We start from the raw sequence: 23,379 nt of genomic DNA, 5'->3' as shown, positions 1-23,379 counted from the left end.
GCAATTAAACCATGGCAACATCTAATGTTTGTGTAGTATTATGTTCAGCAGACTGTGTTCTTCTATTGTTGTGACTTAGATGACGTTCAGAGCACATTTTATGCCCAATTCATGCAAAACTCCACGTAATCCCAAGGGGTTCACATACTTTTTCTTGCAACTGTATATATATATACATATATATATATATACACACACACACACACACACATATATACACATATATATACACACATATATATATATATACATATATATATATACACACACACACACACATATATACACATATATATACACACATATATACACACACATATATAGATATACACACACACACATATACAGTGGGGATCGACAGTTTGGGCACCCCAGCTAAAAATTTGTATTAATGTGCATAAAGAAGCCAAGGAAAGCTGGAAAAATCTCCAAAAGGCATCAAATTAGATTAGACATTCTTATAATATGTCAACAAAAGTTAGATTTTATTTCCATCATTTACACTTTCAAAATAACAGAAAACAAAAAAATGGCGTCTGCAAAAGTTTGGGCACCCTGCAGAGTTAATATCTTGTACTGCCCCCTTTGGCAAGTATCACAGCTTCTAAACGCTTTTTGTAGCCAGCCAAGAGTCTTTCAATTCTTGTTTGAAGTATCTTTGCCCATTCTTCCTTACAAAAGTCTTCCAGTTCTTTGAGATTTCTGGGCTGTCTGTCACGCACTGCTCTTTTAAGGTCTATCCATAGATTTTCAATTATGTTGAGGTCAGGAGATTGTGAAGGCCATGGCAAAACCTTCAGTTTACGCCTCTTGATGTAATCCCCCGTGGATTTCGAGGTGTGTTTAGGATCATTATCCATTTGTAGAAGCCATCCTCTCTTTAACTGCAGCTTTTTCACAGATGGCATCAAGTTACCATCCAAAATTTGCTGAAAATTTTGCCACTGGCTGCAACACAACCCCAAAGCATGATTGATCCAACCCCATGCTTAACAGTTGGACAGAGGTTCTTTTCATTAAATTCTGTGCCCCTTCTTCTCCAAACGTACCTTTGCTCATTCCGGCCAAAAAGTTCAATTTTAACCTCATCGGTCCACAGAACTTGTTTCCAAAATGCATCAGGCTTGTCTATATGTTCATTTGCAAAGTTCAAACGATGATTTTTGTGGTGAGGACGTAGAAGAGGTTTTCTTTTGATGACTCTTCCATGAAGACCATATTTGTACAAGTATCTCTTTATAGTGGAATAGTGTACCACAACTCCAGTGTCTTCCAGATCTTTCTGGAGGGATCGTGCAGTCAAACGTGGGTTTTGAATTGTTTTTCTCACAATCCTGCGAGCTGTTCTGTCTGATATTTTTCTTGGTCTTCCAGATCTTGCTTTAACTTCCACTGTTCCTGATGACTGCCATTTCTTAATTACATTCCAAACAGAGGATATTGACATCTAAAAACACTTTTCTATCTTCTTATAGCCTTCTCCAGCTTTGTGAGTGTCAACTATTTTCAGTTTCAGTTTTCTAGACAACTGCTTAGAAGAACCCATGGTGCTGATTGTTGGGGCAAGGTCAGATGAGTCTGGGCATTTAAAACCTTTGAGATTGACATCACCTGGTCTTCCCAGACGATGATTGAGAACAATCCATGACACTGGCAGGTCTCAGCTTTGCAAAGGGGGCAGTGCATGCTATAAATTCTGCAGGGTGCCCAAACTTTTGCAGACGCCATTTTTTGGTTTTCTGTTATTTTGAAAGTGTAAATGGTGGAAATAAAATCTAACTTTTGTTGACATATTATAAGAATGTCTAATCTGTAATTTGATGCCTTTTGGAGATTTTTCCATCTTTCCTTGGCTTCTTTATGCAAATGAATACAAATTTTTAGCTGGGGTGCCCAAACTTTTGATCCCCACTGTATATATATATATATATATATATATATATATATATATATATATATATATATACACACACACACAACGTAGTCAGGCGGGCCAGGTTGGTAGCTAACGGGCAGACAAGGTACAAGGAGTAGGCAGAAGATTGGTCAGGAGTAGCCGAGGTCAGTGCAGGCAGAGATCAAGGAGAGTCAGGAAGCAGACAGGATGCAGGTACAGGGGCTCATGGGAACAATACACCAAAGCCCTGACTGCAGGCCTGGCCATACCTTAAATACACCTCCTGCAATCAGCCTCAGGTGATGGCTTGATTGCAGGAGTGAGCTTTTGGCTGCTGAGAGCACCCGCTGGCCAGCCCTGGTACTGCAGCCCACAAGGCAGGTGAGTCCCACCACCATTGGCGAGTCCATTCCTGACAGATATTGTCAAGGTTGACTATCAAGAAGTGATCCAAAAATTCCAAGAAAATGTAATTTACGAGGTGTTGAAAGGTTGCAGGAGCGTTCCACAACCCGAAGGGCATAACCAGGTACTCGAAATGCCTCGGAGATCCAGTTTTGTAAAGATTTGGGCATCAAGGAATCTTTAGAAGAGCTCCGGGACCAGAGGGACTGGACAACGATTTTTAATAGTTTATTGAGTCCCCGGTAATCTACACAAGGCCTGAGTGAGTGCTCCTTTTTCTCCACAAAGAAGATTCTGACACCAGCAGAAGAAGGGCGAATGAATCACTTCTTAAAACTCATCAATATAAACTCGTAGAGCATCCAGCTGGACTTTGGATAGTGGAAAGATACGCCCAAAGGGAATCTCTGCCCCAGAAAAGAGTTTGATAGGGCAGTCATATGGCCGATGAGGTGGTAGCGTGTCAGCCTTCCATTTGTCAAACACATCCAGGTATTCATGATAGGATGGGGACACAATTTGAATGGTATCGGGCACCGTTTGAATGGTCAGGCAACTGGATGAATCAGTGAGTTCAGGGGTGAAGCAATGTTGTAGGCAGTAGATGGAGGAGAAGGAAATCTTTCCCGTAGGCCAGTCCATATGAGGGTTATAGGCCCGAAGTCATGGTATTCCCAGCATGATAGGGAACATGGGGGAGAACAAGATGTCATAGCAAAGAAATTCTTGATGGTCTGAGTCTGTGGATGTCAATATAGGAATTGTTTCCTGTGTTACAGGATCAGATTGAAGAATAGCCCTGTCAGCTAAATGAACTGCAAGCTTTTGTTTTTTGTTTTTCAGTGGAACCTTCAACTCCTTTGATAGTGTGATGTCCAAGAACCAGCTGAATGCCCCGGAATCAACAATTGCTTGGAGCTTGATTTCCCCTCCCACCACCTGCAACAAGATAGGTAGAACAAGTCAAGCTGGTAATGATCCAGAAATCAGAGTAAATAGCGTGTGGAAGGGTAGACTTACTAGGTCTCACAGGACAATTTCGTAAAAAACGTCCGAAACCTCCACAGAAGAGGCATAGGTTGGACTGTCTCCAATGTATCTTTTCATCTGGGGACAAGGAGGAGCAAACTAGGCTTAGGTTCAGCTTTGGCAGCAGAAGCAGGTGGAACAGTGGGCAGGGGAGCAGGGAAGGAAGGCGCCTTGGGTAGCATCCAGGATGGTCGGTAGGAATTAGATCTCTCCGACCGCTGTTCCAGTAAGCGATGGTCTATCTGGATGGCCAACTGGATGAGGCCTTCAAGAGTGGTGGGAACCTCGACTCTGGCCAATTCATCTTTGAGTCCTTCAGAGAGACCAAGCCGATACTGGTATCCAAGGGCGGCCTCATTTCAGTCTGTGTCTGCTGACCATTTATGGAATTCAACCGTATAAACTTTCTACGGATCGATGACCTTGTTGGAGGTAGCTTCTGCTGTGGCCATGCGTTGAGGGTCATCATAAAGTTGGGACATGGCATCAAAAAAGGTAGCAACAGAGTTCAGAACTGGGCTTATTTGCTCCAGGAGTTGATGTGTCCAGGACTGGGTTTCATCAGTAAGTAGCGAGATAATGAACGCCACCTTCACAGTATCTATAGAAAAGCGTTCCAGAAATGGTACTCTTGGCTCTGGTGGAGGTAGCGTTACTGTGGTAGCGACTGCACAACCTTCTTGAATAGAAGCGGAGGATGCAGAGGGTACCCTGGGTGGGTTTTGGTCAACAGGAGCTGAAGGAGTGGCAAGACTCTGCAGGCGACTTTCTAATTGGAAATAGCCTTCTTGTAGGTTCTTGACCGCTTGTGTGAGAGCGGGAACCTGCTGGCAGAGAGCCTCTATCAGGGAGACACCTCTCTCTGATATACTGGCTGGATTATGCTATAACGTACCTGACCAGAGGTTGAAATAGAGAGAGGGCTCCCCTTATGGCTAAGTGCAGTGTGCCCCTGGAGGTGGCAACAGGAGGTGCAGTGCCCAAAGAAGCACAGGTTGCTGCTTGGTGATGCCTGATGAAACGAGACCCGTGGATGCTCCAGATGCAGCAAGAGTTTCTCCAGAGGACACGTGGATCCCAGTGGATGAGTAGAGTAGTCAGTAGCCAGAGCCCGGGAACAGCAGACAGGAGCAAGGTCAGGATCAAGCTGGGGTCATACACAGAGCAGCAGACAGGAACAAGGTCAGGATCAAGCTGGGGTCATACACAGAGCAGCAGACAGGAGCAAGGTCAGGATCAAGCCGGGGTAGAGAGCCAGGAGGAGAGCCAAAGCAAGGTCAGGGTCAAGCCAGGTCGGTAACGGTTAGTCAGCAGTACACACAAGAACACAGGAAGAGGGGCTGACAATAATCCAGTAATTATTGTGCAGAGCTGCAGTCCTTATAAAGACCACTGAGTGTCGGTAATTATCGTGCCCTGCATGTGTCGGTGTGCTTTCGCACACAGTAATGCACGATTACGTGCCGTCTGCCTATGCGCACATTTTTGCGCGAATTAGCATGGCCATATTGGGCATTGGCGCATTTGCAAAGGCTTCCTCGTCTTTTCTCCTGACACACTGCCTGCAGAGCTCTGACAGACACAACCTCTCAGAGCGCCATCTTGGCCGTGCCCCCAATCATTTTTTTTAAACATTTCCTTTCTTTTTACAATTTTTTAAAAATACTTTCAAAAGCATTGTACTACTCTGGAGGAGTGATCAGGGATTTTTTTCTTTTTTTTTTTTTTACACTTTGCAGTGCAGGAGCAATGAAGATGATCTCTCTGCAATGCAAAGCTTGCTTTGAACTGTCATCAATATGTTAAGTTCATGACAGTTCAATATAATAGTGATCTGTGATTGGCTCCAGCTGGTCATACGGTACAGGGTGCTGTGACTGGCCCCATGTGTGGGTAGGGTTGCGCACCCCTGTGTTGGCAGAAGACCAGCAACATATGGGTACGTTGCTGGTCCTGTAGCTGTAGCCTGTTCTCAGTATATTACGGGCGGGTGGCCCAAAAGTGGTTAATAAACACTTTTTTGATGAATAAGTGACAGTGTACCCCAGTTATGCATATGTGGGGGGCTGGGATATAGGGGTCCCTTCCTAAAGGGGGCTTCCAGATTCTGAAAAGCCCCCCCCGCCTGCAGACCTCCCCACAACCACTGCCCAGGACCCCCCGCCCCGAAGCACCCCCCATGTTGAGGGCATGTGGCCTGGTATGGTTCGAGGAGGAAGCTTGCTTGTCCTCTCCCTCTTTCCTGATCTGCCGGGCTCCATGCTTGGATAAGGGTCTGGTATGGATTTTGGGGGAACCCCCACACTTTTTTTTTTTAAACATTTTTTTATAATGTCGGCATTGTTTGTGTACATTCTGCTGTCAGCGGGAATCCCATTGACAGCAGATGAGTCATGGCTGTTAAGAATGCCATGGCCGGAAGCCCGCCCGACTCCTTAATGACCAGCTATTCTGCACAATGCATTTGAATGAATTCAAATTCTGAAATACTGAATACTATTAAAATACTTCAAATCCATTCGAGAAATTTTGAATCTGGTCAAAAACGAATAAACTAAAATGAATTTCATTACAAATACCATGAAAAAAAAATAGTAACTTTTTTTTTCCCCATTCTGCAGGGGTCAATAAGTAGCCTGTGTGTAAAAAAAATAAAAAAATAAAATGCATATACTTACCTATTTTCAGGCAGCTCCAGTTTGGTCACATGATCTGGGTATCCAGTGTCTCTTAGCCAGTCCCACTTTAGGGGAGAGGAGGGATTGCAGACAGCAGATGAGCAATTGAAGCCTATGGGTTTTGTCTCCACTCCAGGACTTACTAGCCAATGTCAGAGTACTCTCTCCTCTGCCCTGCAGCCGCCTTTGGTTGACCGCATGACCAGACCAGAGCAGGCAGAAAATGGGTGGGTATATACATATTTCTTACAGGTTAGTTAACATAGGTGTTAGGAGGGGGAAGGGGGCAGATTTAACGCTAATTAGGTGTATAGCTGGAATTTCACTTTAAAGCAACTCTGATCCTAAGCAATTAAATTCAATACCCTTAAAAAAATGACTCGACTAAAGAGCTACTGTATCATGTATGCTGTAGTGACTGATGGGAGGAACCACAAAATGTAACAGGTGATCAGGTATCTGGCATGGAAAGGTAAGTGTATGTCTGGATTCCCACTGTGCCTTGCTTATGCAGCACATGTGGTAACGCAACCTTGTAGATATGAATGGATTACTTTTCTAGTTTACACTAAACTGCATCGAATAGATGTGAATCAGGCACATAGGAAATAATAGTGTTTCTACATTTAATGCATCTTCCTGCAACAAAATGCACACGTTTTGCAGCAAAAAACTGGTGAAGTGGAGAAAGGCCTAGATATCTTCTTTTGTGGGGTGTTTTTTTATTGTTTACTCTAGCAATGGGTTGCTTTAAGTTTTTTTAACACAGCCTTACAGATTTTTGTTGCTAAAGGCACTGTACAAGGTTTTTTAGAGCAAAAGACTAAAGTTCTTTAAGATTAGGTTCTCACTAACGCAGTGCGATCTTGATCCATTTTTCTATGCGATTTTGTAGTGCACATGCAGTGCGACTAAGTGCATTGTTGATAAGTTTTTATTGCGTGTTTTACTACTGCAACTCATCTCTGCTGTCAGCCAGCAGGGATGAGTCATTGGTTGTTAAAGTGCTGTGACCTGCCAACATAAAGTTCCACCATTATGGCTGGAACTGCATATGGGTGTGTGTACTTCAAAGTTAACAATTGGTTTGTTATAGGCCACCCAGTGTTAATGAGAAGATGGAGACTCAACTCCTTGCACAGAAAGGACTGCAAAGACTAGGACAATGATGATAATGGGGTATTTTAACTACCCTGAAATTGAATGGAGTAATGGCACTGCTGGAAGAGTTAAAAGACAAAAATGTATAAATCTATTACAAGACAATTTTATGGTACAGTTCAGAGGCCCCAACTAGAAATGATGCTCTCCTGGATCTGGTAATCTCAAACAATGCAGAGCTTATTACTAATGTTCATATAAAAGAATGTTTGGGTAGCAGTGATCCTACCATGATTTCATTTATTGTTATGTGTAAACAATGAGCAAATACTAGAAAGATAAAAACACAAATTTTCCAAGGCTGAGGGCTGCTCTCCAAAACTTAGACTAGGAGGGAATACTGCCATTGAAGAACACAGAGAAGAAATAGGAAATCTTCAAAACACAGTTAAATATATTCGCATGGGCAATACATTTAAAAGGCTAAAAATAAAACCTATGTGGCTCACAGCCAAAGCTGAAGCGGTATTAAACCGAAAACCAAACATTTATTATATTGAAGCTTAACAAACATTTGATGTGGAAGCTGCATCAGCTCTTTTCTTTGCCTTTTTTCCCCTCATCTGGTGGTCCGTATTAGTGAGACACTATTAATGAACACAGGAAACAGCAGAAAGCAGCATTTTCAGTCTGAGGTGCATGGGAGTGTTAAATGTATTAGCAGATTTGAATACAATATCAAATTGAAGCCAAACTCCACTGTATAATCAGCTACAGCAAATATGTTTTTCTTTTGGAGTACAGGTTTTACATGAATAAATAAAGCTGATCACTTTAAATCACCCCAGTCAGTGGTAAATGAACTTTTGAAAAACAACAGAGTAACTGGCTGAATCACCAAATAAAAATAGAAGAAAGAAAGCCAAAGAAAAGGAAACAAATACAGCGATCTCATCTAAGAATTGGTAAGTTGCAATTTAATAAAGGTATGATTTTTTTTTAAAAGAGCTTTTACAAAAGAGTTTTAAAAAATATTAAAATGAAGGAAAACTGTCACCATTTAAACGTTACAAAAAATGTAGCAGAATATGTGAAAAGGAAATCAAGGCTGCAAAAATTCAAAATGAATGACAGATTGCAAAAGAGAGTAGGACAAACCCCCCAAATTTTTCAAGTATATTAATAGTAAAAAGGTTAGGTTTGAACATGTAGGCCCTTTACAAAATAATCTAGAGTGGGTGACTTGGGACAAAGAGAAGGCAAATTTATTACACACCTTCGTCAGCAAAAAAGCATGGGGAGTTCAAGTGCATAATGAGGATGATATTAACATACCCCGAACAAAGCTGAAACTACAGGGGATGGGGAGGTGGGCATATGCCCCAGGTGCCAGTCTGAGAAGGGCGCTACCAGCCCTGGGTGTCTGAGCGGGGTGCAACTGATGTTTGAACTGCTGACCCAGGCTGGGACTTGGGGAGTTGGATAGGGCTTGGCTGACCTGCATTCACATGGAGCCAAGTTTAAACACACCAGCTGACTGGTGAGGCCACTCGCACTGCCGCGGATCGCAGGGGAGCCACTGGGACCCAGGACCACGGCCTGGGGATTCAGACTTGAAGAGATCCTGCTGGGATTCCAAAGAGTAAGCCTTGAAGGGATCCAGTACCCAGGGGGAGTCAACCTTGAAGGTATTTGGACCCCAAGAGATCCACTACCCAGGAGATCAGCTCTTCAGGAATATATGTTGCCTTGCAAGGATCCGCAACCCCAGGGGATCAGCTGGGAGTCGACTCTGTAGGAATCCAGAATCTAGAGTGGGAATGTTGTGCAATACCTGTAATGTGATTGACAGATGCCCGTCTGGGCTGAGATCCCCCTGGGGACACATGATCCCATTCCCATGTGATCCACCGACTAAATGTTTCTCTGGACATCTCAGAATTTTTAGGAGATCTATGAGGATTATGCTGATATCAAGAACAGGAGCTGCACCAAATCAGGTACTAGGATCAGGGACTGGGGGGAGATGGGTCCCCCTCATATTTTACTGGGGGGGACCTGATAAGGTAGTGATCTGACCTATAGGAGATCTGCAGAGATCCTCTGAGATCTGACAGTGATTTGTGTTCCAGGCTGGTGTCTACATCCCAGGCGATCCCTGTTACTGTAGACTATTGGGGGATGTATGTTCTATGGAAAGGGGGGTTTCAGGTTTCCAGTATATCAGAACCAAAGGACATTATGTCCCCTGAGCTGTGTACAACAAGGCTCAGACTTCCTCCATGTAGCTTTGGTTACAAATGTTACTGGATGGAGACCACTCTTGGCACATTGTACCCCAAGATTTTCAGACTCTGTTATCCCCATTCCTAGATCTACACTGATCCATAGCAGTGAAGCTGCCACTCAACATACCCAGTACAGCAATGCCTTCCCAGCCCTGGGCATATACTGGCTAATGTATCCTGGGGTGGTGTTTGACTTCATTGATGCATTGTTTCAGGGGACCTTTGATTTGTACTGCTCTGTTATCACCTGTTACAGCTGTCACTGTAAGGAATGTGTAGACCTGTGGATCTACACAGTCCTTACAGTGACAGCACAAAGACTTGGCACTGTCACTAGACAGAGACATCCTGAGTGGGTGCAAATTATCACAAATGCCAGGTATGGCTCTCTGTCATCAGCCCACTGTCACCCAGTGCCACTCCTCGCTAGAATAACTTACCATGCTGACACTGTCACCAGCTCTGACCTGGGGACTGTTTGGTGGGCACGGACACTATGATATAATATATATAATGTATATGGTAAGTGTCTTGGATCTAGCAGCACTATTACTCTCTGTTCTTACCTCCAGATGTACAGTATGTATGATCTACTGCATGGTGTCATATAAAGGGCTTAGTGGCAGTAATATCTTACACAATGCCCATGCACAGTGCACCTACTCAGTACATATTCCAAGTATACATAAAACCCATGGACAGTACATATGCTTACCATACATACTGCACTTACATAGAATTCATGCATCACATGCATGGTGCCCTCATATAAAGTTCTGTGCATATATACACTGTTTACAGTGTTAATACATTCCATGCACAGTGCACCTACTCAATACATTTAACACCCTCAATAAATAATATTATTATTATACAGTATTTATAAAGCGCCGATAGTTCGCTCAGCGCTGTACATTACAAAGGGGGACAGAACATGAGACAGAACAATAACAATACAATGCAAAACACGAGGGGATTGAGGGCCCTGCTCTTTCGAGCTTACAATCTAGGAGGGAGGGGATAGTGGCTGTCAGGATCCAGGTGTTCTGCGGCATCGCGTCGGGCGGCGCATGCGCAGAACACCAACTCTCTCTACCCGGCGGGCGGTAGGACCTGGCCGCGCATGGCAGCGGCGGGGTTCGCGCATGCGCACTCGGGATCACGGACGCGCGCCTGGCACCAATGACAGCGGGAGGCGGGCTATTTAAACGTAGGAACAGGTATGTTAGTTGCCGTTTGGTCTTGTATCCTGTGTCCTGTATTCTGTTCCTGTGTTGCTGTATACTCCGTTGCCGACCTCTGCTTGTTCCTGATTCTGCTCTTCTCCTGTTTAACCCCTGGCTTGCCTGACTACTCTTCTGTCTGATCCCTGGTACTGTATTTGCCCGCATCCTGCTGAACCTGGCTTGTGACCGGACCATTCTTAGCTCGCTCCTCTGTACCTCGCTGCCCGCATAATACCGACCCGGTCTGTCTGACCACGCATACCGTACCCGACCATCCATCCATCCATTCGGTTTGGATCAGACCCGTGTATCTGTCTGCCTCTTCCAAAGTAGATTCCGTTCCTGCACTCCCCTGTCAGTATTCTCTACCACCGCAGGACACACTCGGGGGTCGCGACCTGGTTTCAGTCTGCACCAAGTCCATTCCCACCATCAGGGGCCCTGGTGAACAGCAGGCTGGGACTTAGACCCCGCGCCCTGAGAGCGTTCGTGCGGTGGGCTGCTAGAGACTCTGCCAGGCGGCTTAACAGTGGCACAGGAGGAGATAGCTGTGGGGGATGAAGTGGTAGGAAGAGTGGAGGAGGTCGGCAAGTTAGCAGGGGGTGGGGTAGGCTTCCCTGAAGAGATGGGTTTTCAGGGTGCGCCTAAAGGAGAGCAGAGTAGGTGATAATCTGATGGGTTGGGGCAGGGAGTTCCAGAGGATGGGTGACACCCTGGAGAAGTCCTGGAGGCGGGCATGGGAGGAGGAGACCAGGGAACTAGAGAGAAGGAGGTCTTGTGAGGAGCGGAGTGTGCGTGCTGGGTGGTACTTGGATATTAGGTCAGTGATGTAGTTCGGGGCAGTGTGGTGGATGGCTTTGTACGTCAGTGTTAGGATTTTGAATTTGATCCGTTGCGCAATCGGAAGCCAGTGGAGGGATTGGCAGAGGGGGGTGGCGGAGATGGAGCGGTTGGAAAGGTGAATGAGTCTGGCTGCCGTATTCAGGATCGACTGAAGCGGGGATACCCAGCGGTGAGGCAGGCCAGTAAGGAGGAAGTTGCAGTAATCGAGTTGTGATATGATGAGGGAGTGGATGAGCTGTTTAGTGGTTTTTGGGGTTAGGAACGTGCAGATTTTGGCAATGTTGCGGAGGTGGAGTCTGCACGAGCTTGTTAAAGATTGGACTTGGGGCTGGAAGGATAGGTTGGAGTACAGAATGACACCAAGTACTCTGGCCTGCGGGGCGGGTTAGATGGTGGCGTTGTTGGACATGATGGAGAAGTCAATGGGGGGTGGTATCCGGGCTGGGGGGGAGGACAAGAAACTCGGTCTTGGAGAGGTTCAGTTTAAGGAAGTGGAGCGACATCCAGTCAGATATGTCGCTCAGTAGGTGTGTGATTCGGGCGGTGAGGTGTGGGGTTGAGAGATAGATTTGTGTGTCGTCGGCATATAGGTGGTAGTTGAAGCCGTGAGAGTGTATGAGTTGGCCAAGGGAGGAGGTGTAGATGGAGAAGAGAAGGGGCCCGAGGATGGAGCCTTGAGGGACCCCAACAGAGAGGGGGAGTGAGGGGGAGGTGGTAGCATTATAGGTAACGCTGAAAGAGCGTTGTGACAGGTAGGATGAGAGCCAGGAGAGAGCAGAATCTCTGAGGCCGAGGGAGTGTAGTTTTTTGAGGAGGAGGGGGTGGTCGACTGTGTCGAAGGCCGCAGAGAGGTCAAGGAGTAGGAGCACTGAATAGTGGCCATTAGCTTTGGCGGTTAGCAGGTCGTTGGAGAGTTTGAGTAAGGCAGTTTCGGTGGAGTGTAGGGGATGGAAGCCAGACTGTAGGGGGTCGAGGAGGTTGTTGTCGTTGAGGTGAGAGCATAGGCGGGTGTAGACTAGGCGCTCGAGGAGTTTGGATGTAAATGGGAGCAGGGAGATGGGTCTGAGGTTGTTTGGGTCATTGGGGTCCAGGGAGGGCTTTTTAAGTATCGGGGTGACGTATGCATGTTTTGTGGGGAGGGGAAAGTGCCGGAGGAGAGGAAGAGATTAAAGATGTGGGTGAGGGAGCGTAGGATGGAGGGGGAGGGAGGTCGTAAGAGTTGTGAGGGGATAGGCTCGAGGGGGCAGGTGGTGAGGCGGGCATCAGAGAGGATCTTGGAGACTTCCTCGATAGTAGTAAGGTCAAAGGTGTGAAGTGTTGGGGGGGCTTCAGTATGAGGAATGAAGGGTGGGGTGGAAGTGGAGGTCAGAGCAGTAGTGGGGCCGTGGGAGAGGGATAATAGCACACATATACAAGCTATGCACAGTGCTATTTACCCCCTGTGCACAGCACATATACCACATACATCCATGTACAGTGCCCATATAGTACATATACCCCCTAGGTGTAGTGTTAATATACCACAGACACCCCATGTACAGTACCCATAAACCACAAAAAATCATGTACAGTGCCATATATACCACATACACCTCAAGCACTGTGCATCATATATCACACATACCCCATATACTGTGCCCAGATACCGCATACAGCCCTTATACATTTTTTGGTGGCGTTGGCTAATTTGCACGCAGGGACGCACTGGATGCCCTTGCTGTCATTTTGGTATACATGGGCATCACATGCGTCCATGGGCCTTTAAGGAGGGATGGGCTCCTCCAGGCACACCTGCCCTTAACCTATCCATTGATATATGTTCTTACTATGGAGTCTGTGGAAATGTTACAGTTAGGTCCACAGTACACAGAGGACCCTTGATGCAGTACTGTGGTTTACACATGTATTTGCAAATGTGTGCAAACAAAACCCTCTGCTTTTAATGTAAACTGTTGGACAGGGTCAAATTGGTTGTTTTGCAGGCTGGCAAGTGTTGCGGGGAAAACCTTTGTTTGTGATACACCCTTTATACAGTACTTATATACCACACCCATGTAAAAGTACTCATATACACCACAAACACCCATCTACAGTGTCCATATACTATATAAACCCCCTATGTGCAGTATCCGTATACCCCATGTGCAGTGCCCAAATACCACATACACCCTGTGCACAGTGCTTGTATACCACATACACTATGTACAGTGCCCATATGTCACTTACACTCCATGCACTGTGTATACCAAATACAGTGTATTCACTGTGCCCATATACCACATACACTCCATGCATTGTGCCCATATACCACACATACTCCATGCACTGTGCCTATATACCACATGCATTCCATGCACTGTGCCCACATACCACACACACTCCATGCACTGTGCCCATATACTTATTACACTTGAACTTCTCTCTCTGGGCAGATGGATGGGTGTGTGTGGACAGAGAACTTCTGTCTCAGATTGGGGGGGGGGGGTCTGAACTGAGTCTTTGCCCCAGGTGAAAGAATCTCTAGTTTCGCTAATGGCTCCAAATGAAACACTATGGCTCAAAATTGATAAGGTCCAGAATATTTAGACAGCATAAAAGCAAATAAAACACCTGGACCAGGTGGCATACATGCACAACATGAGTATTGTCATTTCAAAGCCACTGTTTCTAATTTTCAGGGACTCAATGACTGATTTAGTACCATTGGATTGGCGTAAGGCCAATGTGGTGTCTATATTTAAAAAGGGATCAAAGTCAAGTAACTTCAAACCTGTTAGTGTAGCTTCTATAGATGGGAAGATACTGGAGTTTAAAAAAAGCAATACACAGCATGGATTAATGAAAGACAGACGTTGCCAAACAAATCGGATTTCTTTTTAGGAGGAGGTAAGCAAAAACTTAGACAAAAAAGTGGCTGTGGATATAGCATACTTAGATACTTGCAAAAGTATTTGACACAGTTCCCCACACACAGCTAATGTGTAAGGTAAAAGTAAAAAAATCATTTTTTAATTGGATAGAAAACTGGGTAAAAGACAATATTCAGAAAGTGGTGGTTAATGATTCATACTCTGAATGGTCTAAGGTTATTGGTGGTGTACACCAAAGTTCAGTGTTGGAACCCCTACTTGTTATTATATTTATAAATGATATAGAATCTGGGACTAAAAGTCTTTGCAGATGACACCAAGGTATGCAGTGGAATAACGTCCATACAGGAGGTCTCCAACTTACAAGTCGACCTGAATGTAATGTAAAATGTCGGCTGGGTGTGACTTTTGTCATTCTGAGTACAACTGGAGGAATCAATGGCGGAGAAGGATCTGGGTGTTCTGGTGGATCATAAGCTTAATAATAGCATGCAATGCCAAGCTGTGGCTTCCAAAGTGAGAATTTTTTTCCTTGTAGTAAAAGAGGTATGGACTGCAGAAAGGGGGTGATACATCATTTTGCCCCTGTACAAGTCATTAGTAATACCTCATCTAGAATATGCAGTTCAGTTTTGGTCACCAGTTCACAAAAACGATATTGGAGAACTGGAGAAAACTGATAAGAGTCATGGAGGAGCTCAGGTATGAGGAAAGATTAGCTGAACTGAATGTATTCTGTCCTAAGAGGACGAGATTAAGTGTGGATATGATCAAATAAATACCTAAGTGATCCTTATAATGAACTTGCTGTAGAGCTATTCACTGTAAGGTTATCACAGGGAACGGGGGCACTTTTTGACATCTGGAGGACGTGTTTCAAAGCAAAATTGCTGTAGGGTAGACATTCTGTTGCTGAGTGCACAGCTATCTGTGATAAAAAGAATGCAGAACAACTACAACCTCATCGCCTGTATGATTGTCCCATTGAATGGTTTCTAGAGGCAGAAGTCATTTTGGCTGGCTTTTCAGTCTGCCAGAACCTGAATTAAAGATGCTCAGCAAATGGCTTTATCAAATACTCAATGTCTCCTGAAGGGGCAGCCCTGTTCTTTGTTGAGAAAAAGGACCTTGTGTCCATGCATCAATTACAGGGACTTGAATAAAGTCACTATTAAAAACAATCATACACTTCCCTTATTAAATGTTGTAAAGAGTCCGTTCTGCCAAACTCTTTACAAAACCAGACTTATAGGGGGCATATAACCTTGTCTGCATTTGTCAAGGAGATAAATGGAAAACTGCCTTTAGAACAAGATATGGGAATTCGAGTCCTTGGTTATGCTTTTTGGCCTTTGCAACACTCATCAGTGATGTTTTTCGCGATCTGTTGGACCAGTTTGTGACTGCATATCTGGATCAATATTCTCATCTTTTCTGATAAACCGGAGGAGGTATTGCAAGCATGTTTGCACAGTTTTTGAAAGATAAGGGAGGAACCAACGTTAAATCAAACTGGAGAAATGTGGGTTTGAACGAGCCCAGATCCACTTCTTGGGATATGTTAATTCTCCAGAAGCAGTGAGCATGGATCCCAAGAAGATCAAAGCAGTGGGAGCTTGGCCTGCCCCTAGAAATGTTAAGGAAATACAATAATTTATTGTATTTGCCAACTTTCACAGAAAATTCATAAAAAACGTCTCTATGGTGATTGCATCAAATTACACAGGTGAAAAAGAAAAGGATGAGCTTTGTGTGGTCACCTGAGACACAGACTGCCTTTAGTAAGCTAAAGACTCTTTTTACTTGGCACCACTATTGCTGCATCCTGAACTTCCTTTTACTGTGGAAATGGATGGTTCAGACTCTGGCACGGAAGTTATCCTTCCTCAGCACAAGGGAGAAAAGATGCAGCTTCATCCTTCTGCTTATTTCTGTTTAAAGGCTTCAGTCAAAAGAAATTATGACATTGGGAATAATGAGTTTCTGGCAATTAAGTAAGCCTTTTCCAAATAGAGGCAACTGCTGGAAGGGGCTAATCATCCTGTAACTGTTCTCACTGATCATAAAACTTTGGAATTCATTTGCTCTTCCAAGAGATTGTCTTCTAGACAAGCATGTTGGTTTCTGTTCTTTTCAAGATTCAATTTTATCATCTAATATTGACTTGCGTGAAGGAATGGTAAGGCTGATACCTTTTTGAATTAGTTGTCTGAGCCTCTCCAGGAAGGCAACTCTGAATGTACAATCCTATCTCAGAAGAACTTCTTAGGGGTCACAAGCTCCAAGACATTCTTGAGTCTCCTCAAAGAGGGGAATGAGAATGACCCACTTCTCAATCATCTTCCTAAGGACATTAACGTATAGGAATGTCTTTTGGACTCAAGTACATCGCCTCTATGTACCTGAATCGGTTAGGGTGGAAGCCCTCAGGTGTGTGCATGACTCTACACTTGCTAGGCATTTGGGGGTTTCTAAGACAGGATAACTTTTTTCACATTCCTTTTGGTGGCCTGGTTAAAATAAAGATGTCAAGAAATATGTGACCTCTTGTTTGATCTGGGCACACAGTAAGACTCCTCAATCTTCTCTTTTGGGGTTACTCCAACCACTCCCTTATCCATCAAGACTATGGAGGTCAATTTCTATGAAATTCATGGTTGATCTTCTGCCCTCAAAAGGAGACGACCACTATCTTGGTAGTCTCACTAAGATGACTCTTTGGAGATGATGAAAAAGTCTTTAGACTACATGGAATTCCTGATGACGTGATGTCTGACAGGGGAGAACAGCTTACTTCTAGGTTTTGGAAAAGCTTTTGCTCAGCTTTAGGTGGAACAGTTAATCTGTTTTCTGCTTTTCAACCTCAGTCAAATGGTCAGACAGACAGCACCAATCAAACTTTAGAGCAGTAGCTTCAATGTTTTGTTATCTTCAGGGTGACTGGGTGGACTATCTTCCTACAGCAGAGTTTTCTCATAACAATTCTAAACATAGCTCCACCTCCCAAAGCCATTTTTCTTAAATACCAGGTATCATCCAGTTTTCATTCTTGATCTCCCTAGCTCCACCCCAATGCCTGCTGTAATCAACAGATTAACTACATTGCAGGAGACTCAGGAGAAATTGAGCAAGACTTTGAGGGAGGCTTGGGAATGGTCCAAAAATGCTGCTGACAGACATTGCAGATCACTTCCTGCCTTTTATGTGTGTGACAAAGTCTGGTTACCAACCAAAAATTTGAAGGTACATGCTCCATCTACCAAGATAGGTCAAATGTTTGCGGCCTTTATAGATTTCAACTCAAATTAACCAAGTTTCATTTAGCGTAAAACTTCCTGACAGTATGAAGATTCACCCAGTGTTCCATGTATCCATTTTGTAAACACCCTTCTCTGTGAGAATTCTCCTACCCTCTCCACCTGTTGAGGTGCAAGAGGAAGAAGAATTTGTGTGAGAAAAATCTTGATTCCAGCATCTTCAGGAACAAATTACAGTATCTGTTTCAATGGAAAGAATTTGGGCTATATGAAAATTCTTAAGAACATTCTACCAGAGGTTCCTTCACAAATTTGACCCCAAGAATATTAGGGGACATCCTGGGAAGAGGGAAGTACTGCCAGAACACATGTCTGAACCTGTGACCTCTGCTGTGTCTGGTGATGTATCTTTTTGCTAAGCCACCTAGGATACTGGACAGCTCCTGGGACAATTCCTTGAATGATATAAAACCTTGTTTCTCTTGAACTCTGAACCCTTTGCTCCTCTCATGAACTTCCTATTTTAACCATGCCTTTGCATTACCAGTTTGCCAGATTATTGTGCTCTCTCCAACCAATATCTCACTCTTGTTACTCCTGCTGCAGGCCGTATTTCCACTACCACTTGTTACTGACCTTCTGCTTGATCCCAACATGCGACCACTTATTATTGACCTTTGGCTTGTTTATTGGCCATGCTTCTGCTTGATCCTTATCTGCTATATATGCTACTGGACACCACCTTGCTCACCTCCTGGTGGAGTGATCCTGAGGACTGTAACCTGGTACTAACATGCAGTAAAACCCATCCACACCATCTGGGGATCTGGTGAACACCTGTGTCATCCGCCAGGGTGACCTGCTGCTGCGACAGAGGTCAATGTGACCTTTTTTTTTTTTTTTTAATTCATATGCAGTTTAAGAATATGTACATTTTTGAAAGACCACAGCCTGGCCAAAGGCTTACTTCAAGATAAACTATACCATAGGAGTAAATCTGAGGAAATCCCATGTCTTTATGCTATCAATAGACAGTATTTGATCAATCAACCAGATAGCAATTTGTAAAAAAGAAAAGTTAATATCGTAAACATATTTCCTTTCTTTAATAAATCAAAATTATTCGAAACATAAAACTGGATCACTGAAAATAAGTACTTAATTCTCACCTGTTTGTTTCAGGATCTTTAATTGCAAATGGCTGATTAACAACACCCATAACTGGAAGTCCTGTATCAATACTGTAAACTCCTATTAGAATAGTAACACACTGAAGACCCTTAGGGTATATCCCTTTGCTTGGCATAACATCTGCGGACCCTCTTATATACTGGTAGGTTGAGTCTGTGTTTAGGAAAAGACACAAAAAACAATAAAAAAATAAAAAAACAAAAGACTAAAAACATTTATAATATGGGGGAGATTTACAAAAACTGGTGCACAAAGAATCTGGTACAGCGGTTCATAGTAACCAATCAGCCTCTACATTTTACTGGCAAAGCTTAAAGAATACGTAAACCCAACATTTCTTAGTCCTAATATGAGCCCGCTTCGTTTGTGTGAAATCTCTAGTGATCCTGTCAGTCTCCTGCTTTCCTATTAAAAACTGACTACACTAGGCAGGAGAACACACAGTGGACCGTTATCTAGCTGTGCTGGGAACACAGCCTGCTCTCCTCCAATGATCAGACTTGTCTTGACACACCCCCTGAAACTGCCTTTCACTGGGACGATCAGTGTCCTGCTGCTTCTGCTCCCCTAGCTCATATGCAGCTAAGAACTGAGGGAATGTGAACACTTGAAAAAAACAAAAAGAAAGAGAAAAAAAAACAAAAAAAAAAAGGGGGAAAATGGTATTTTTTTCATTACTCACCACAAAATCCCTTTCTCGGAGTTCATTGATAGACACAGCCTCTCTACTTAATCTTGAAGAACAAGGTTTTATAGCGCCACCTACCAGGAGTAGGGAAAAAAAAATTGTATTCTCCCACGGGCAGTCCTCTCTAGGTATAAAACCCCCTCTCTGCTATAGCAATTCAGATAGTCACAGAGCAGTGTAACAATAAAATGTCCATGTGAGGTGTTATGCCCATCAATTAACTCAGAGAAAGTGGTGTTATGATGAGTAACAAAAAAATCCTGCTTTTTCTTCTACTCATTGAGGGACGAAGCCTCTCTTCTTAGTCTTGACCAAATAGGGATGTCCTGAAGCACTGCCAAATCAAGAGGTGGGATAAAAATGCAAAAAGCCTCGAGCAAACACGCAATACCACATTGCAAAGGCCACAAGAACCTGAAAACAGTAGGCTGCAAAACACGTGGTCAAACTAAGCATCTGAAGACACCAACACATAAAATAATATGAATGTGTGCCCAGACAACCAGGTCATCACCTTACAAAAACAGGGAAACACTTGCCCGAAGTCAGAACAACCAGAAGGCACAAACACACCGGGGAAGTGTGCCATAACAGGGAAGGATGGCTCCATCCCAATAAGTTATACGCTGGAACAACCGCAATAAGTCAACAGGACAGGCCTCCACACCTGTCCCTGGATCTTCTGCAAACACAAAAGTAGAGCCAGACCTCTGGAAGGTGGCCATTGAGGAAAAATACCCAGGAAAGGCTCAAGCCCCATCAGGGAGTACAAACCAAATCTGCCAGGTATGAAGGCCGAAGATAAAAATGGAAAAAAAGACACTGTTCTTAGTTAAACAGAAGCTTGACACTCCATCAGAAGGAAACAAGGAGGCAGACCATGAACACTTTATCCCTCTGTGAAAATTGCCCAGGGGCTAGCTTGACCAGGCAGACACCCACGGAGCAAAAGTGACAGCAACCAGGGAGGTAACACTTACTGAGAAAAAATGAGCATGAGAATATCCCAAATGCTAATCAAAAAAGAAAGCTCTGGAAGAACTGATAAGACCAAATTCAAGTCCCCCTGCAGCAATGAAGAACACCCGGCAGACGGCACATAGAGAACTTCCTGAAAAAAGATGTGACACAGGAAAAGCGTAGCCGAGGAACACTAAAAGAAAGCAGCAAGGGCAGAGATCTGAATCTTTAGAGTACTCAAGGCAAGCATTCGGGCAACACCAGTTGAAGAAGTAGCAGACTGTCAGGAATGGATTCACCACCGGTGGTGGAACTCACCTGCCATGTGGGCTGCAGTACCAGGGCTGGCCAGCGGGTGCTTTCAGCAGCCAGAAGCTCAATCCTGCAATCAAACCATCACCTGAGGCTGATTGCAGGAGGTGTATTTAAGGAATGGCCAGGCCTGCAGTCAGGACCTTGGTGTTGTTTCCCATGAGCCCCTGTACCTGGTATCCTGTGTTCCTGTTCCTCTGCCTATCTTCTGTTGCCGACCTCTGCATTGTTGCTGACCGTCTCCTGTTTAACCCCTGGCTTGCCTGACCATCCTTCTGCTTGACCCTCTGTACCGTGCTGCCCGTGAGTTACTGAACCCGGCTTGTGACCCTGACCATTCTCTGCCTGATCCTCTGTACCGCGCTGCCCGTGAGTTACTGAACCTGGCTTGTGACCCTGACCATTCTCTGCCTGCTCCTTTGGTACCTCGCTGCCCGCTCGTTGCTGACCTGGCCTGCCTGACTACGCCTTACGCTACCCAGACGATCCATCCATCCATCCTGCACGGATCCAGCCATCCCTGCTCACACCTTCTGCCTCTTCACATCAGTATATACCTCTGGCGGATCCCTCTACCACGAGCAGGTGTACTCAGGGGCCGCGCCCTGGTTCCTGTCTGCTCCAAGTCCATCCCCACCATCAGGTGCCCTGGTGAATAAGCAGACTGGCACTTAGGCTCCACGCCCTGGGGAATCCTGTCCTGAGGACTGCTAGAGGTACCACCAGACGGTCGTTAACAGAACCATATGGCCGGCCTGACCATTCCACCTCTCCAGCCCTGACTACGCCTGTGTTCCTGCACATACTAAGATTAGTGGAAGGTTGGTTTGTTTACTGTGCGTTGTTTATTTGGGTGGCTAGTAATAAATTGTATTGTTATTATATCATTCCTGAAGCCTGTTACTTCCCTGTATCAGTCCACACATTTCTGGTCATACCCGGATCCCTGACATTACACCAAGGCCATCCTGACCAGAAGTGGCTGCACAGGGAAGCCATCTTGGCTAGTTGTTGTGAAGGATGCATCCTGAGGAGGTGGCATACTTGTATCTGCTAGTCCTAGATGACAGAGATTATGCCTATCAGACTCTGAAGGAGTATACCAGGGATCAGCTGCTAGAATGCATACAGATCGCTCATTTCCTAGTAGATCAGGGCATGGAGTTCTCTGAGGTGCAACCATTGATTCAGGTTTGTGCAGAGTTGGCTTCATCTGGTACCCCTGAAAGCAGGGATGACTTTTTGCCGCCATTTAGTGCAGACCAGGTAGTGTCACTGATATGGTTATTAGAGGATGATGTGGATTGCTTCTTGGAGCATTATTCAGCATGTTCACAACAGGTGCTTAGGGATTGTATAAATGCAGTGCAGTCTTTGACCAGACAGGCTTTGTGTAAGCTGAGCTTTGTTCAGCCAGTACTGCAGAGATGGTCGGATTTGTTACATCCAGCCTCAGTCAGCTTGCAACAACCCAGTCCTGCTTCTAACCATTACTCTGCTCAAAGCTCTCTTCCTCCTGTTCCCACAGCACCCCCAGTGACAGCCCAGTATACCCTGCTATCAACCACATGTCAGTCCCCTGTTCCCACTCGCTGCACCTATCCTGCCCTTAACCCTGTAACGAAGTCCTCTGTAGAAGCTGCTCCCTCCGTTTACAGACCTGCGTTTACTTACAGTGCTCCGGTAACTAAAACCAGGAATAAGCGAAAATTCTTCCCAACCAGCACCATCCTGCCAGTATCCAAACCGGTCAGCCTGCGGCCTGAGAACCCGCCTTCTGTTATCCAGCCTGGTGCCCTGGTGCCCGCTGTTCAGCCTGATGCCCGGATGCCTGATGCTAATACCCGGCCTGATGCTCCCATCCCCTCTGATGATCTGGTGCCCGCTGTTCAGCCTGATGACCCGATCCAGCCTGATGACCCGATGCCCGTTATCCAGCCTGTTGATCCGATCCAGCCTGATGATCCGATACCCGCTTTCCAGCCGTATGACCTGATGCCTGTTATCCAGCCGGACACCCCGGTGCCCACTGACCAGCCAGATGACTCAGAGCCCGCTGTCGTGCCAGATGACTCGGTGCCCGCTGACGTGCCCGGTGACTCTGTGCCCGTTGACGTGCCCGGTGACTCGGTGCCCGCTGACTTGACCGGTGACTCGGTGCCCGCTGTCGAGCTTGGTGACTCAGTGCCCGCTGTCGAGCTTGGTGACTCGGTGCCCGCTGTCATGCCAGATGACTCGGTGCCCGCGGTCAAGCTTGGTGACTTGGTGCCCGCTGTCGTGCCAGATGACTCGGTGCCCGCTGTTGGGCCAGATGACTCGGTGCCCGCGGTCGAGCTTGGTGACCCGGTGTCCGCGGTCGAGCTTGGTGACTCGGTGCCCGCTGTCGTGCCAGATGACTCGGTGCCCGCTGACTTGCCCAAAGACTCGGTGCCCGCTGACTTGCCCAAAGACTCGGTGCCCGCTGTCGTGCTTGGTGACTTGGTGCCTGCTGTCGTGCCAGATGACTCGGTGCCTGCTGTCGTGCCAGATGACTCGGTGCCCGCTGTCGAGCTTGGTGACCCGGTGCCCGCAGTTCTGCTAGATGGCTCGGTGCCCGCTGACGTGCCTGGTGACTCGGTGCCCGCTGACGTGCCC

At 45.5% G+C, this 23,379-nt stretch overlaps 2 protein-coding genes across 2 annotated transcripts in view; both read right to left on the bottom strand.

Annotated features, from left to right (window-relative positions):
• The window catches only part of SOCS1 (suppressor of cytokine signaling 1), a 250,986-nt gene extending 232,098 nt beyond the window's left edge, over positions 1-18,888 (bottom strand). Inside the window, exon 1 of the mRNA XM_089689494.1 lies at positions 18,764-18,888. The gene's annotated coding sequence lies outside the window, so the exon portion shown is untranslated. The remainder of the gene's footprint in view (positions 1-18,763) is intronic.
• The window catches only part of LOC149452342 (inositol polyphosphate 1-phosphatase-like), a 33,137-nt gene extending 12,939 nt beyond the window's left edge, over positions 1-20,198 (bottom strand). The window contains exons 1-2 of the mRNA XM_089689492.1: positions 20,141-20,198; positions 18,764-18,938 (exon numbers count right to left, since the gene is read on the bottom strand). Of these exons, the coding sequence (XP_089545618.1) occupies positions 18,764-18,938; positions 20,141-20,198 (233 nt within the window). The remainder of the gene's footprint in view (positions 1-18,763; positions 18,939-20,140) is intronic.
• Positions 20,199-23,379: the final 3,181 nt, after the last annotated feature.

This window comes from Staurois parvus, unplaced genomic scaffold, assembly GCF_062004578.1.
Source record: "Staurois parvus isolate SC_StPar_1 unplaced genomic scaffold, SC_StPar_1.0 ptg000477l, whole genome shotgun sequence".
In the NCBI taxonomy this organism is placed as follows: domain Eukaryota; kingdom Metazoa; phylum Chordata; class Amphibia; order Anura; family Ranidae; genus Staurois; species Staurois parvus.
This window is presented reverse-complemented; position numbering and strand designations above follow the sequence as displayed.